This window comes from Camarhynchus parvulus, chromosome 25 (assembly GCF_901933205.1).
Source record: "Camarhynchus parvulus chromosome 25, STF_HiC, whole genome shotgun sequence".
NCBI lineage: Eukaryota > Metazoa > Chordata > Aves > Passeriformes > Thraupidae > Camarhynchus > Camarhynchus parvulus.
The window spans coordinates 1,496,188-1,512,057 of NC_044595.1; the positions used below are offsets into that span (position 1 = coordinate 1,496,188).

General features: G+C 68.7%; 3 protein-coding genes across 4 annotated transcripts; 1 reads left to right on the plus strand and 2 right to left on the minus strand.

Moving 5' to 3' along the window:
* Positions 1 to 168: 168 nt before the first annotated feature.
* On the minus strand, positions 169 to 3,007 carry UFC1 (ubiquitin-fold modifier conjugating enzyme 1). The gene is made up of 6 exons (XM_030965204.1): positions 2,876 to 3,007; positions 2,304 to 2,371; positions 1,414 to 1,477; positions 1,259 to 1,335; positions 648 to 738; positions 169 to 382 (listed from the first exon to the last, which is right to left on the minus strand). Exons 1-6 carry the CDS (start codon positions 2,996 to 2,998, stop codon positions 311 to 313), a joined length of 495 nt encoding a protein of 164 aa, XP_030821064.1. The 5' UTR covers positions 2,999 to 3,007; the 3' UTR covers positions 169 to 310.
* Positions 3,008 to 6,457: 3,450 nt separating this feature from the next.
* On the plus strand, positions 6,458 to 9,860 carry TOMM40L (translocase of outer mitochondrial membrane 40 like). Of its 2 annotated transcripts, none has more exons than XM_030965197.1 (9): positions 6,458 to 6,610; positions 6,823 to 6,890; positions 6,971 to 7,063; positions 7,770 to 7,871; positions 7,954 to 8,059; positions 8,564 to 8,686; positions 9,248 to 9,324; positions 9,403 to 9,505; positions 9,595 to 9,860. In XM_030965197.1, exons 1-9 carry the CDS (start codon positions 6,523 to 6,525, stop codon positions 9,732 to 9,734), a joined length of 900 nt encoding a protein of 299 aa, XP_030821057.1. In that variant the 5' UTR covers positions 6,458 to 6,522; the 3' UTR covers positions 9,735 to 9,860. The 2 variants fall into 2 exon arrangements, with proteins under 2 accessions (XP_030821057.1, XP_030821058.1); XM_030965198.1 differs by having other exon boundaries at positions 9,575 to 9,801.
* Positions 9,861 to 10,560: 700 nt separating this feature from the next.
* Positions 10,561 to 15,212, minus strand: NR1I3 (nuclear receptor subfamily 1 group I member 3). The gene is made up of 9 exons (XM_030965146.1): positions 15,086 to 15,212; positions 14,575 to 14,695; positions 13,066 to 13,196; positions 12,557 to 12,756; positions 11,719 to 11,903; positions 11,485 to 11,630; positions 10,949 to 11,065; positions 10,766 to 10,871; positions 10,561 to 10,690 (listed from the first exon to the last, which is right to left on the minus strand). The coding sequence occupies exons 1-9, from the start codon at positions 15,210 to 15,212 to the stop codon at positions 10,561 to 10,563; spliced, it is 1,263 nt and encodes a 420-aa protein (XP_030821006.1).
* Between the last annotated feature and the right edge of the window lie 658 nt (positions 15,213 to 15,870).

Consider the following 15,870-nt stretch of genomic DNA (forward strand, 5'->3'; position numbering starts at 1 on the left):
GCCGGCGGATCTGCGCATGCGTCGCCCTGCCGGCCACGCCCTCCGAGCCGCGCGTCGCCATGGAAACCGCGCGGCGTCTTAAAGGGGCCGCGAGCTGCGCGGGTTTTGGGGGTGGGGGGGGCAGGAATCCCCTCCGTGTCACCCCCAAAATAACAAACCGCCACTAAATCGGGGTTCAATGTTTATTGGGCAGCAGCAGCGAAGCGATGGGGAGGGGTGGCAGCAGCTGGGAGGGGAATGGGGGACTCCCGAGGGGAATGGGGGACCCCCAAGGTGGGCTGAGGGACCCCCAAAGTCCCCCCAACGTTGGTCACTTGTCCTTGTGCTGGATGAGGCCTTTGGAGATCAGGTCCGGGATCTCCACGGCCAGCCAGGGACCCAGCTGTGGGGACAGGGGTCAGTGGTGTGGGGACACCCCCGGAATGTGCCACCCCCTCGGTGTCACACCCCCCCGGAACGTGCCACCCCCCCTCGGTGTCACACCTCCTGTATAGGTGTCACCCCCTCAGTGTCACACCCCCCAAAAGAGTGACAACCCCCCCATGTCACACCCCCGGACTGAGCCACCTCCTCTCAGTGTCACCCCCTAAAGAGGTGACAACGCCCCCCACCCCAGTGCCACCCTCCGGTGCCCCCCCGGTGCTCACCCCCAGTGCCATCAGGTGTGCCAGCCCGAACTTGGGCACGTTCCTGGCCCACAGGGGCTTGAAGTGGTCACTGAGGCAGATCTTACCCCCTCTGGGGGGACACCGAGCCGTCAGACCCCCCCCGGGACCCCCCAAAAACCCTCAGACCCCTCCTGGGACCCCAGAAGCCGTCAGATCCCCCCAGGACCCCCCCAATAACCCCAGAACCCACCAGTGACCCCCCCTGAGCCCCAGGACCCCCCCACCCCCTGCAATGACCCCAGAACCCCCTCAGGACCCCCCAAGACCCCTCCCAGACTCTCCTGAGCCCCCCAAGCCCCCCTAAGACCCCCCCAAGCCCCCTCCTAGATCCCCAGGACCCCCCAAGGCACCCCAGGACCCCCCGAAACTCCTCAGACCCCCCAAACCCACCCAGGACCCCCCAAGCCCCCCCAAACCCTCCCCAGGATCCCTCCCAAGGACCCCCCCCAACCCCCAGACCCTCCTGAGCCCCAGGACTCCCCCAGGACCCCCCAAATCCCCCAGCAGTCCTGCAGACCCTCCAAAACACCTCAAAGCCCCCCCGGGACCCCCTCAAACCCCCCAAAAAGCCCCCCAGGACCCCCCCTCACCGGTACATCTTGGCCGTTTTCCCGTCCAGCTCGGGGATGGCGATTTCGGGGGCGGTGCCCGGGTACGTCACCGGGATCTGGGGGGGGTCAGGGGGGGTCAGCACCCCCTGAGAGACCCCCCAAACCCCCCCCTTCCCCCAGGAGCCCCTCCTCACCTCGAACTCGATGTTGAACTCGTACCTGAGCAGCTCGTGGATGTACCAGCACCTGCCCGACCAGCTGGGGACAGCGGGGGGACCCTCTGTGACCCCCTGGGACCCCCAAACCTCTGTGACCCCCCCGGGAGACCCCCAAACCCCTCAGTGCTGCCCCAGGACCCCCCCAACCCCTCAGTGACCCCCCCAGGACCTCTGTGACCCCTCAGGACACCCCAAACCCCTCAGTGACTCCCCAAAGCCCTCAGTGACCCACCCAAACCCCCCAAAGCCCTCAGTGACCCCCCAAACCCCCAGTGACCCCCCCAAATGCCTCAGTGACCCTGGGACCCCCCAAACCCCCAGTGACCCCCCAAACCCCTCAGTGACCCACCCAGGACCTCTGTGACCCCTCAGTGACCCCCCCAAACCTCTCAGTGACCCCCCCGGGACCTCTCCTGGGTCACACCAGGACCCCCCCCCCCAGGACCCCCAAAAAACACCTCAAACCTCCCTGGAATCCCCCCCAAAGTCCCCCAAAAACCCCTCAGACCCCCCCCCAAAATCCCTCATACCCTCCTAAGACCCCCCACCCAAGACCCCCTCAATGTGGGGGAACCCCCTCTGGGATCCCCCCAAAAAACCCCTCAGGACCCCCCCAAAACCCCTCAGTGACCCCCCCGGGACCTCCCCCCCGCCCCCCATCTCCGGTACCCGGGCCCCCCAAATTCCCTCAGAGCCCCCCTCACCTTCCGGGACCCCCCCCACGGACACCGGAGCGGCCCCGGGGGGGTCTCGATCTCAGGGACCCCCCCCAAAAAACGGCCCCAGGGGAGGGGGGGGGGGTCCCGGTGTGACCGGGGGGGGTCCCGGTGTGACCGGGGGGTCCCGGAGCCCCCTCCCCCCCTTACCGGGTGCCCTCAGGGTTGGACTCCAGGCGGAACCAATCGGTGTCGGCGCGTTTGTTGTTCTCCACGTACTGCCGGGACACCGGGGGGGTCACCGGGGCTCACCGGGACCGGGGCGGGGATACCGGGAGTGTCAAGGGGACTCGTGGGGACACCGGGGGGACACCGGAGGGGATTGAGGGGACACCGGGAGTATCGAGGGGAATCACGGGGGGACACCGGGCGGGACCGGGGAACACCGGGGGGTGACAGGGAACACCGAGGGGACCCCGGGAGTATCGAGGGGACTCACGGGGACACCGGGGGGTGATAGGGGACATCAAAGGGGGACATCGCGGGGATTGAAGGACACCGGGAGGGACCGGGGGGGGGGACACCGGGAGGATGGAGGAGGACACCGGGGGACACCGGGGGACATGGGGGTGGTCTGGGAGGAGGAATAGAGCAGCGGGAGGACACCGGAGCGACACCGCGTGAGGAAAACCGGGAGGGATTTGAGACAGCGGGAGAGCACCGAGAAGGAACGGAAGCACGGCCAGGCGGGAACCGTGAGGCGGGGAGCGCCACGCACGCACCTGGATGAGCGCCCGGTACTCCTCTCGCAGCCGCTCGGCCCAGCCCTCGCGGTCCCGCGGCCCCGCCGGTGCCCGCAGCAGCGGCAGCTCCGCCACCGCCCGCCGCGCCGCCGCGTCCGCCATGGCCGAGCCCCGCCATGCCGCGCCGCCGGAAGTGACGTAACGCCGCCACACGGGCACGGCGCCGCCATCTTCCCTACGGGAGTGGCGGGCGCGGTGACGTCACCGACGCCATCTTAGGTGAGGGCACGCCCGACGCGTGAGGCGCCGCCGCCATCTTTAGTGATGGCAGAGAGGAGAGGGGGAGGTGGGCGGGGCTTGGATGAGGGGGCGGTGCCCACATCCCAGGGACCGCCCCCTCCTCAGGGACCCCCCTCAAACAGCGACGGGGACCCTAAAACAGTCCCAGGGACCCCTCACAGTGACAGGGACCGCCCCCTCCTCAGGGACCCCCCCTCAAACAGCGACGGGGCCTCCCCGACAGGCTCAGGGACACCCCCCGTACAACCGGGACCCCCCTCAAAACCCCAGGGACCTCCCCAACGTTCCCCCCAGCCCGAATTACACCCACACTCCTGGGAGTGCCCCCCCCAGCCCCACTGACACCCCCCAGCCCCAATTCCAAGGACGCAGCGCGGGGTTCAGGGTTTTATTTGGGGTTCTGTGATGGGCTCAGGGCTCTGGGTTGGATTTGGGGGGGGTCTCAGGGTACCAGGATGGGCTCAGGGCTGAGTTGGGGTCTCAGGGCTGTGTCCAGGCCCATCCTGGGGGTCTCGGGGCTGTATTTGGGGTCCGTGTGGGGGGGTCTCAGGAGGACTTGAGGCTGTTTTGGGGTCTTTGTGGGGGTCTCGGGGCCATAGTGGGGTCCATGTGGGAATCTCGGGGCTGTATTGGGGTCTGTGTGGGGGTCTCAGGGGGTGTCGGGGCTGTGTCCGGGCCCATCCTGGGGGTCTCGGGGCTCAGTCCAGGTCCATGTGGGGGTCTCAGGGGGGTCTGGGGGCTCTCAGGGGCTCTCGGGGCTCTCCCCCGGCCCCTCGGCCCGGCCCAGCCGCAGCAGGGATGAGAACAGCCCCAGCACGTTGTTCTGCAGCTCCCGGGCCAGCGGCTCCAGCTGCTTGTTAGCGCGCTCCAGGTACAGCCTGGGGGGGAAAGGGGGACACCGGGGGGGTCACCGGGGCTGGGGAGGGGTCCCGAGGAGAGGAGGGGTCCCGGGCAGGGGGAGGATCACAGGGAGGGGTCCCAGGAAGGAAAGGGACGGGTCCCGAGTGGGGAGGGGTCCCGGGAGGGGTCATGGGGAGGGATTCGGAATGGGGAGGGGTCCAGGGTAGGGGAGGGAGGGGAGGATCCCGAGAGGGGTCCCAGAAAGGGGAGGGGTCCCTGGTGGGGAGGGGTCCCGGGAGGGGTCGGGGGGGTGGTCCTGAGGGGGGAGGGAAAGGGGAGGGTCCCGAGTGGGGAGGGGTCCCGGGGAAGGAGGGCAGGGGTCGTGGGAGGGGTCCCGAGCAGGGGCGGGGTCCCGAGTGGGGAGGGGTCCCGGGGAGGGAGGGAAAGGGGAGGGTCCCGAGTGGGGAGGGGTCCCGAGTGGGTTTTGGAATGGGGAAGGGTCCCAAGTAGGGAGGGGCCCGGGAAGGGGTCCCGGGAAGGGAGGGCAGGGTTCCGGAATGGGGAGGGGTCCCGGGCAGGGGTCTCGCCCCCCGTACCCGGCCTGTGCGCGCAGCTCCTCGGGCCGCAGCTGCGGGGGCAGCTCTCGGCTCACCAGCTCGCTCAGGCTCTGCAGCTGCCGGCTCAGGAAATCCGCGCCCCCCGCGGGCTCCTCCGCAGCCTCCGGGGCCTCTCCCGGCCCGGCTCGCCCGGCCAGCGCGGCCCCGGGGCGGGCGGCGGCCAGCAGGAGCAGCAGGGCCAGCACCGGCAGCCGCATGGCTGCGGGGACACGGCGGGGACACCGGGGCGTAGGTGGCACTTGTGTCCCCGCGGAGACTGCCAGCCCCATCCCATTCCTGCCCCATAGAAACTTCCAGCCCCATAGAACCTTCCAACCCCATAGAAACTTCCAGCCCCATCCCATGGATCCCATCCCATTCCTGCCCCATAGAAACCTTCCAGCCCCATCCCACTCCATCCCGACCCCATAAAAACTTCCAACCCCATAAAAACTTCCAGCCCCATCCCATGGATCCCATCCCATCCCATTCCTGCCCCATAAAAACTTCCAACCCCATAGAACCTTCCAGCCCCATCCCACTCCATCCCGACCCCATAAAAACTTCCAGCCCCATTCTATTGATCCCATCCCATTCCAGCCCCATAGAACCTTCCAGCTCCATCCCATAAATCCCACCCCATCCTATTCCTGCCCCATAAAAACTTCCAACCCCACAGAGACTTCCAGCCCCGTCCCACCCCATTCCCACCCCACAGCCCCGACCCAGCCCCACATCCCTGGCCCGCTGTCCCCACCCAGCCCCACGCTCTGCTCCCCCCTTATCCCACCCCAAAAAAACCCCCAGCCCCAAATCCCAATCCTGGCCCCAAACCCCAATCCTGATCCTACTCCCCAATCCCAACCCCAAATCCCAATCCCGATCCCAAATCCCTGTCCCTACCCCACACCCCAATCCCAGCCCCAAATTCCAATCCCTGTCCCCAATCCCTGTCTCTGTCCCAAATCCCAATCCTGATCCCACACCCCAATCCTGATCCCAAATCCCAATCCCTGTCCCCGTCCCTGTCCCAGTCCCAACCCCAAATCCCAATCTTGGCCCCACACCCCAATCCCTGTCCCCTCTCCCTGTCCCTGTCCCCAGTCCCCATCCCCCTCCCTGTCCCTGTCCCCTCCTGTCCCTCCTGTCCCCTCACCTTTCAGGTCCCGCTGCAGTTTTGGGGTCTCCCCTCCCCCGGCCCCGTTTTTATCCCGATCCCGCCCCCCCCGGGCAAACACGGCGGGGCCGAGGGGCAGCGCGGGGGGGCCCTGTCCCCTCCTGTCCCCTCCTGTCCCCAAGGGCCGAAGGTTGTCGCCCGCGGTGTCACCGACCCCCGGCCGGGCTGGGGACACGCGGGCAAAGGGCGGGGGGGTGGCGCTGGCGACAAAAGGTCGCATTCCCCCCGGTCACTGCGGGGATGGGGACAGGGCAGGGGACACGAGGGGGGTGGCGCGGGGAGGGGACAGTGGGGTGATGGCGACAGAGGGGACACAGGGACGGGACAGCGAGGTGGGGAGGGGACATGGGGGGGAGGGTCTAGATTTGGGGACAGCGGGGATTTGGGGACACGAGGGGGACAGCAGGGATTTGGGGACACGCGCGGGACAGGGCACGAGGGTGACAGCAGGGGTTTGGGGACAGCAGGAACTTGGGGACACGCAGGATTTGGGGACACGCGGGGATTTGGGAACAGCGGGGATTTGGGGACAGCGGGGATTTGGGGACACGAGCGGGACAGGAGGGTGGCGCGGAACGCGCCCGCCACGGAACGTCTCCGCTCGAGGTCCGGGTTGCCGGAGGGGTCGCATTCCGGCGCGGCCCCGCCCTCCCCGCTCAGCCAATGGGCGGCGCGCGTTGCCCGCAGCCAAGATGGCGGCGGCGCCCCCCGTGAAGGCGCTCCGGGCGGCGCCGCCCGCGATGGCGGCGGCCGGCGGGGGCCCGTGAGGGGCCATGGGCAACGCCGAGGGCCGGGCCCCGCGCCGGGCCCAGCCCCGCGGCAACCCCGGCAGCTTCGATGAGCTGCACCGGCTCTGCAAAGGTGCGCCCGCCCGCGGGGAACGGGGGAGCGGGCAGCGAGCGGGGACAGCGGGGCTGAAGGGACAGCGGGGGTGGCAGCTGTGTCCCCTGGGGGGCTGGCGCGGAGGTGTCGGTGCTGTCCCCAAAACGGGGCTGGGGCTGTCACCTGGGGGATGACAGCCATGCCTAGGGGTGGCAGCCGCGTCCCCAGGGGTGACAGCCGTGTCCCCCCAGAGGTGTTCCCGCCGCAGATGGAGGGCGTGAAGCTGATCGTCACCAAGACCCTGAGCAGCCACTTCCAGGTGGGGCAGGGGACACCTGGGGACACCCGGGGTGTCCCCCCCGCGCTGTCCCTGTCCCTGTGACCGCGCTGTCCCCGCAGGTGACACACACGGTGCACATGAGCACCCTGGGCCCCTCCGGGTACCGCTTCAACGCCACCTTCGTGGGGGACCGCCAGCTGGGGCCCACCGAGGTGACAGCGCGGGTGCCACCGGCCTGGGGGGGTGGCAGCGGGGTTGTCACAGGGGGTGTCACCTGTTCTGGAGCCTCCTGGTCACCCCCAGGCCACCAACGGGTCATTGTGGCCATCTGTGCCCCAAGGGTGGTTGGTGGCCTTGGGGTCCCAGGTGACCCTGGGGTCATTAATGGCCTTGGGGTCCTTGGTGGCCCTGGGTGGTCCCAGGTGGCCCTGGGCTCCTTGGTGGCCTCACCATGGCCACAATGCCACAGCCTGGGGGTGCTGGCACGTCCCAGCCAGCCCCAGGCCAGAGCCAGGGGTGCTTGGAGGTGGCCCTGTGGCTGTCCCTGTGTCCCCCTGTCCTCCTGTCACCTGTCCCCTGTCCCACGCCGTGCTGTCCCCAGGTGTCCCCAGGTGTTCCCCTGTCCCTGTGTCCCCATCCCCTGTCCCTGTCCCCATCCCTTGTCCCTGTCCCTGTCCCCATCCCCTGTCCCTGTCCCTGTCCCCATCCCCTGTCCCCGTCCCCATCCCTGCCCTGTCCCATGCCTGTCCCCATCCCCCTGTCCCATCCCCTGTCCCTGTCCCCATCCCCTGTCCCTGTCCCCGTCCCCATCCCCTGTCCCCGTCCCCATCCCCTGTCCCTGTCCCCATCCCCTGTCCCTGTGCCCATCCCCTGTCCCTGTCCCCATCCCCTGTCCCTGTGCCCATCCCCTGTCCCCAGGTGTTCCCCACGCTGCTCGGGGACATGGACAGCAGTGGCAGCCTCAATGCCCAGGCCCTGCACCTGCTGGGTGACCACCTCCGTGCCAAGGCCGTGTTCCAGGTGAGCCGGGGGTGCCACACCCGCGCCAGCCCCTCCCCGCCCGTCCCCCCGGTGCCACCACTGCCTCTGTCCCTGTCCCCAGACGCACCAGGCCAAGTTTGTGACGTGGCAGTTCGACGGCGAGTACCGGGGCGAGGACTGCACGGCCACGCTCACCCTGGGCAACCCCGACCTGCTGGGCGGCTCCGGTGAGCGCCCGGTGCCGTCTGAGCCCGGGACACGGCTCAGACTGTGCCCGGCCCTGCCCCGGGGACACCGGCCTGGCCCTGGGGACACCGGCCCCGCCCCGGGGACACTGCCCTGGACACGGCCGACATCGGGGACACGGCTCAGACTGTGCCTGGCCCTGCCCCGGGGACACCGGCCTGGCCCTGGGGACACCGCCCTGGACACGCCCGGCATCGGGGACATGGCTCAGACTGTGCCCGGCCCCGGGGACACCGGCCCGGCCCCGTCCCGGGGACACCGCCCCAGTCCCGCCTTAGCCCCGGCCCGGCCCTGCTCAGCCCCGCCCTGGCCCCACCCCGGTCCCGCCCCAGGGACACCGCCCTGTCCCTGCCCCTGGGGACACCGCCCCGACCCCGCCCCCCTCGGCCCCACCCCAGGGCCACCTCCCTGTCCCGGCCCCGGGGACGCCGCCCCAGCCCGGGGACCCGTCTGAGGCGGCCGCGCTGTCCCCGCTGTCCCCGCAGTGATCGTGGTGGCACATTTCCTGCAGAGCGTCACCGCCCGCCTGGTGCTGGGCGGGGAGCTCGTGTACCACCGGCGGCCCGGGGAGGAGGGAGCCATCCTCACCCTGGCCGGGAAGTACTCGGGTAGGGACACCTGGGGACACCGGGGGACAGCAGGGGACAGCTGGAGATAGCTGGGGACAGCTGGAGATAGCTGGGGATGCCTGGGGACAGCTGGGGATAGCAGGGGACAGATGGGGACAGACGGACTGATGGGGACAGATGGGGACAGATGGGGATAGCAGGGGACAGATGGGACTGATGGGACACCTGGGACAGCTGGGGATACCTGGGGACAGCTGGGGACATGTCAGGGACATCTCAGGAAACCTGGGGATGTCTTGCGGATGCCTGGGGGGACACTCGGGGATGCCTTGGGGACACCTCGGGAGGCCTCAGGAACACCTCTGGGACACCTTGGGGACACCTGGGAACACTTGGGGAGACCTTGGGCACACCTGGGGATGCCTGGGGACATCTGGGGACATCTCAGGGACACCTGGGGGAACCTGGAGATGCCTCAGCAGGGACACCTTAGGGACACCTTGGAGACCCCTGGGGATGTCTTGGGGACACCTTGGGGACACCTGGGGATGTCTTGGGGACACCTTGGGGACACCTGGGGACGCTGTCTCTCTGTTGCAGCCCCGAACTGGGTGACAACGCTCAACGTGGGCTACGGGGGGGCCCACGCCAGCTACTACCACCGGGCCAACGAGCAGGTGCGTGTCCCCAGATGTCCCCCACAGTGTCTCCAAATGTCCCCCACAGTGTCCCCACTGTCCCCGCTGTCCCCGCAGGTGCAGGTGGGTGTGGAGCTGGAGGCCAACACGCGTTTGCAGGAGAGCACCTTCACCTTCGGCTACCAGCTCACCCTGCCCGGGGCCAACGCCGTCTTCAGAGGTGGGCACTGTCCCCTGTCCCCTTCAGTGTCCCCTCCCGCCGCCACTGTCACCGGCCGGTGGCGCTCAGGTGTCCCCGTGTCCCCGCAGGGCTCCTGGACAGCAATTGGAGCGTGGGGGGGGTCCTGGAGAAGAAGCTGCCCCCCCTGCCCGTGACGCTGGCCCTGGGAGCCTTCCTGAACCACTGCAGGAGCCGCTTCCACTGCGGCTTCTGCGTCACCGTGGGATGAGCCACGGGGACGGGACAGAGGGGACAGTGGGGACAGCAGGGACAGGACAATGGGGACAGCAGGGACAGGACAGCAGGGACAGCAGGGACAGGACGGCAGAGACAGCAGGGACAGCAGGGACAGGACAGAGGGGACAGCGGGGACAGCAGGGACAGGACAGTGGGGGCAGGCCAGAGGGGACAGGACAGCAGGGACAGGACAATGGGGACAGGACAGAGGGGACAGCAGGGACAGCGGGGACAGAACAGTGGGGACAGCAGGGACAGCAGGGACAGGACAATGGGGACAGGACAGCAGGGACAGTGGGGGACAGCAGGGACAGGACAGTGGGGACAGCAGGGACAGTGGGGACAGCACAGCAGGGACAGTGGAGACAGCAAGGACAGGACAGTGGGGACAGTGGGAACAGGACAACAAGGACAGTGGGACAGCAGGGACAGCGGGGACAGCAGGGACAGGACAGCAGGGACACGGGGACAGCGTGTGGTGGCACTGTCCTGCTCAGGGAGCTGCCAGGCCGGGCCGTGCAGGTGCCACAGGGACAGTGGGGACACGGCAGGCTGGGAACAGCGAGTGACAGTGCCACGGGGGTGCTGGGGGTCCCCGTTGTCCCCAGTGCCACCTCCTGGGGGTGGCTGCTGCCACTGGGGGTGGTCCCCGTTGTCCCCAGTGCCATGGCGGCCGTGCCTCAGTTTCCCCGCGGTGGCACACCCGGGAGCCCGGATAAATAAAGGAGCTTTACTCTGTGCCTGGAGGCAGCTGGGGGTGACACTTGGTGACCGGGGGGTGGCACTTGGGGACCGGGGGGTGGCACGGGGGGCCGTGCTCAGCTGATGATCTCGGAGAGCAGCGGCGTCATGGCCGACAGGTCCTGGATGTGCAGGATCTGCCGCGTGTTCTCCACCTTCAGCGTCTGCAGCTCCGTCAGCAGCAGCAGCAGCTTGGCGTACAGGAACCTTGGGGACACCCAGCCGGCTGTGGTGGCCGTCGCCACCCCCTTGGGGACGCTGCCACGCCATCCCAAGGCTCACCTGCCCTCCTCGGGGGGGTGCTGGTGGTCGATGTAGCTCTTGAGGGCCAGCGCCACCTTCTCCTGGAACTGGTCGATGACCTCGCGCTGGGCGATGCCGGCGTGGTCTGGAGGGGCGTGGGGTGACCTCAGCGGGGCCTTGGGGACATCGGGGTGTCCCCGTGTGTCCCCAGGGTGGGCTCACCTGGCGAGAAGAGCAGCATGGCCTGGAGCAGCGCGTACTCGGCCTCGTGCAGCCGCAGGCGCCGCAGGCTCTCGTGGAACTTGAGCAGCGGCTCCAGGTACACCTGCTGGAACCCGGCTGGGGGAGGAGCCCAACACCCCCGCGTTGGGGCGGCAGCAGCTTCGGGATTGGTCCCCGCCCTGTCACCAAGTGCCACCTCCTCGGGCACCTCCGGGGTGGCGGCTCCGAACCGCCCCGGGCAGCTCGTCCAGGGCCTTTTCCCTTTTCCCGGAGGAATTTCCCCAGATTTCCCCCCTGAGCCTCCCCTGGCGCAGCTGGAGCTCTGTCCCCTTGAGTCCCCAGCTGTCCCTGGTGTCCCCAGTGTCCCCAGGGCCCCGTCACGGATGGTGTCCCCGTTGTCCCCATTGTCCCCAGTGTCCCCAGTGTCCCCGCGGTACCCAGGGCCCTGTGGCGGATGGTGTCCCCATTGTCCCTAGCTGTCCCCGTTGTCCCCAGTGTCCCCGTTGTCCCCAGTGTCCCCAGTGTCCCCGCGGTACCCAGGGCCCCGTCGCGGATGGTGTAGCAGCGCTGCCCGCACTCCCAGGCCTTGGTTCTGGGGTTGAACACGGTGTTGTAGCGGATCTGGCAGATGCCCAGCGTGGCCCCTTTCAGCAGCGAGATCTGCGCCTCCAGCGGCAAACTCCTGCCAGGGGAGGGGACACGGCGGCGACACGGTGACAGGGCAGCTGGTGGCACCCACCGCCGCCACCCCCGCGCCGTCCCCTCCGCACCTGAACACCGGGATCTCCTTGGCGAATTTGATCACCTGCTGGATCATGAACGTGCTCAGGTCCGCGAACTGCGGCAGCAGCGACAGCGCGTCCGGCAGCGCCTCCTCCTGCGGCGACAGCGACAGCGACATCCCCGCGGCCGCAGCCCCGCCAGCGGGGCTCGGCACCAGCAGGCGCACGGCGGGCTGGGGACAGCGAGGGGACAGCGCTGGGGACGCGTGGGGACGGGTGGGGAACCGTGGGGACAGTCAGGACATCTCTGGGGACAGCCAGGACATCCCTGGGGACAGTCTGCGTACATGTGGGGGCAGTCAGGACATCTCTGGGGACAGTCAGGACATCTTTGGGGACAGCTGGGGCATGGTGGGGACAGTCAGGACATTTATGGGGACAGTCAGGAAAGCTTTGGGGACAGTCTGGGACATCTTTGGGGACAGTTGGGACATTGTGGGGACGGTTGGAGCATCTCTGGGGACAGTCAGGACATCTCTGAGGACAATCTGCGTACATGTGGGGACCGTCAGGACACTTTTGGGGACAGTCAGGACATCTTTGGGGACAGTCTGGGTACACGTGGGGACAGCCAGGACTTTTTTGGGGACAGTTGGGGCATCGTGGGGACAGTGAGGACATCTTTAGGGACAGTTGGGGCACACATGGGGACAGTCAGGACATTTTTGGGGACAGTCAGGACATCTTTGGGGACAACCAGGACACCCACAGGGCACCTATGGGCATGGCTGGGACCCCCGTGGGGACAGTGGGGACAACCACAGGGACAGGGGTGTCCCATTGGGGACAGAGGGTCCCGTTTGGGGACAGGGCTGTGCCCACTCACCCAGGAGTGCATGAACTGCGAGAAGCTGGAGTCGAAGGTTCTCTGGTGGGCGCCGATGAGCAGCGCGATTAGCTCCTGCTGCTCGGCCGTCAGTCCCTCGTGTCCCCGCTGTCCCCCCGGCTGTCCCCGCTGTGCCCCGGGCTGTCCCCTCTGTCCCCGCAGCTCCCGCCGCCGCCGCAGCGCCTCCTCCGACATGATCACTGCCACCCCCGGGCCCGTGTCACCGCTGTCACCGCTGTCACCGCCGCCACAGGCGGGCACAGCGACTGGGGACAGCGATCGGGGTCCCCTCTGTGCCGCACTCCCTGCTGTCACCTCTGTCCCCTCCCCTGCCACCCCACCCTGTCCCTTGTCCCCTCCAGGTCCCCTTCATCCCACCCAGCTGCTCCCCCGTGTCCCCCGTCCCTGTCCCCGCTGTCCCCACTGTCCCCCTGTGTCCCCCCAGCTCCTCCCTGTCTGCTCTGCCCCGTGTCCCCCCAGTGTGCCCCCGGTGTCCCCGTGTCACTCACTGTCCCTCCTCATGCCCACGTCCAGGCACTTCTGCAGGCGGCAGGCCTGGCACTGTCGCCGCTTGGCCTTGGTGACAGCGCAGCGCCGCGCCAGGGGACACGTGAAACGGACCCCCTTGAGGATGGAGCGCCTGCGGGGACACGGGGACACTGCCACTGCCACCGCGGGGACACGGCCACCAAGGGGACACTGCCACCAGGGGGATACTGCCACCAGGGGGACACTGCCACTGCCACCGCGGGGACACGGCCACCAAGGGGACACTGCCACCAGGGGGACACTGCCACTGCCACCGCGGGGACACGGCCACCAAGGGCTGGGGACACTGCCCCAAGGGGTGGGGACACGGCCACCAAGGGGACACTGCCACCGAAGGGACACGGCCACCAAGAGGACACTGCCACTGCCACCAAGGGGACACTGCCACCAGGGGGACACTGCCACCGAAGGGACACTGCCACCAAGGGCTGGGGACACTGCCCCAAGGGCTGGGGACACTGCCACTGCCACCAGGGGGACACGGGCAGTGCCACCAAGGGGTGAGGACACTGTCACCAAGGGGACACGGCCACTGCCACCGCGTGTCCCCATGGGCAGGGCTGTCCCAAGCTCGGGCTGCCAGCGGCTGTCCCGTCTTGTCACACGCTGTCCCCGTCCATGGGACCGTCCTGTGCCACCCCCTCCCATCCCAGTCCCTCCTGTCCCCTCCTGTCCCCAGATCCCATCTTGTCCCCTCGCCCTGACCCCATGTCCCATCCCATCCCATCCCACTCTGTCCCCAGCTGTCCCCACAGCATCCTTGCAGTGTCCCCAGCTGTCCCCAGCTGTCCCTGCGGTATCTCTGGCTGTCCCTGCTGTGTCCCCAGGTGTCTTCACAGTGTCCTCGTGGTATCCCCAGCTGTCCCCAGAGTGTCCCCAGAGTGTCCCCTCAGTGTCCCCTCAGTGTCCCCTCAGTGTCCCTGGCTGTCCTCACAGTCTCCCCGCAGTGTCCCCAGTGTCCTCAGCTGTCCCCGTGGTGTCCCTGCGGTGTCCCCAGGTGTCCCAGCAGTGTCCCCAGGGTCCCAGCGGTGTCCTCAGCTGTCCCCAGGCGTCCCTGCAGTGTCCCCACAGTGTCCCTGGCTGTCCCCACTGTGTCCCCTCAGTGTCCCCACAGTGTCCTTGTGGTATCCCCAGCTGTCCCCAGCTGTCCCCAGAGTGTCCCCAGAGTGTCCCCACATGTCCCTGCAGTGTCCCCGCAGCGTCCCCACAGTGTCCCCAGTTGTCCCCAGCTGTCCCCACAGTGTCCCCAGTTATCCCCGTCTGTCCTCACAGTCTCTCCGCAGTGTCCCCAGTGTCCTCAGCTGTCCCCGTGGTGTCCCTACGGTGTCCCCAGGTGTCCCTGCAGTGTCCCCAGGTGTCCTCGGCTGTCCCCACAATGTCCCCGGGTGTCCCCGCAGTGTCCCCGACTGCCCCCACGGTGTCCCCTGCTGTCCCCGCGGTGTCCCCAGGTGTCCCCGCGGTGTCCCCACCTGAAGAAGCCCTTGCAGCCCTCGCAGCTCAGCACGTGGAAGTGGTACCCGTTGGCCCTGTCCCCGCACACGGCGCACACTTTGTCCCCGTCGGGCTCCGTGTCCCCGGGGGGGTCCCGGGCTGTGGGGACACGGGGACACAGGGGTGACACACAGCCAGCACCGCCACTGGTGCCGTCCCCTCGAGGCCGCCTCGTGTCACCGTGTCCCGCGGTGCTGTCACCTACGTGAACCCGCCCGTCCCCGCGGTGTCCCCTCCACCCGCGGTACCGCCACCCGCGTGTCCCTGTCGGTCCCTGCATGTCCCCTCCTGTCCCTGAGTGTCCCCACCAGCCCCAATATGTCCCCAGAGGGGACAAAGTGACCCTGCTGGTCCCCGAGTGTGCCCTCCTGTCCCCGTGTGTCCCTGCCAGCCCCGGTGTGTCCCCTTCATTCCCCTCCTGTCCCCTCCTGTCCCCTCCTGTCCCCTCCTGTCCCCGAGTGTCCCCTCCTGTCCCCCTGCTGGCGGTACCTGAGCCGATGTCCCCCGGTGCGGTCGGTGACAGGGAATTGTCCCCTCGCAGTGAGGGGTCATCGGGTCCCTCAGTGTCGCCGGCGGTCCCCGCATGTCCCTGGCGGTCTCTGTGCGTCCCCTCCATTCCCTGAGTGTCCCCTCCGGTCCCCGGCTGTCCCCGCGTGTCACCGGCGGTCCCAGGAAGGGCCGCGTGGAGTTTGAACCTTGAACTTGGGGCTGCGACAGGCGGGGACAGAGCGCGGGGCGGGGGGGGACAGGTGGCACCCGGGGTGGCACTGGGGGTGGCACCCGGGCGGGACAAGCGGGGACAGGAGGGCGCGGGTACGACACGGGGACAGACGGACAGACAGACAGCCGCAGAGGGGACAGCGGGGCGCGGAGGGGACAGCCAGGATGTCACAGCCGCGTGCGGAGGGTGGCAGCCCGTGTCACACACGCTGGTGGCCGTCCTGCCGCCGCTGTCCCCACAGGCAGGTCCCTGTCACCAGCGCCGCGGGGGGACTGGCATTGTCACCTGTGCCCAGGTGTCACCTCACCACGAGGGTGGCACTCGGGGGGTGCACTGTCACCCCCCTGTGTCCCCGTGTCCCCTCGTGTCCCCTGTCCCACCCCCCGAGTCCCCCCGTGTCCTCTCGTGTCGCCCCCAAGTCCCAACGTGTGTCCCCGCCGTGTCCCTCTGTCCCCTCCATGTCCCCTTTTGTCCCCTCAAACCTCCTCGTGTCCCCCCGAGTGCCCCCGAGCCCTCCGTGTCCCCTGTGCTCCCTTGTGCCTCCGTGTCCCCA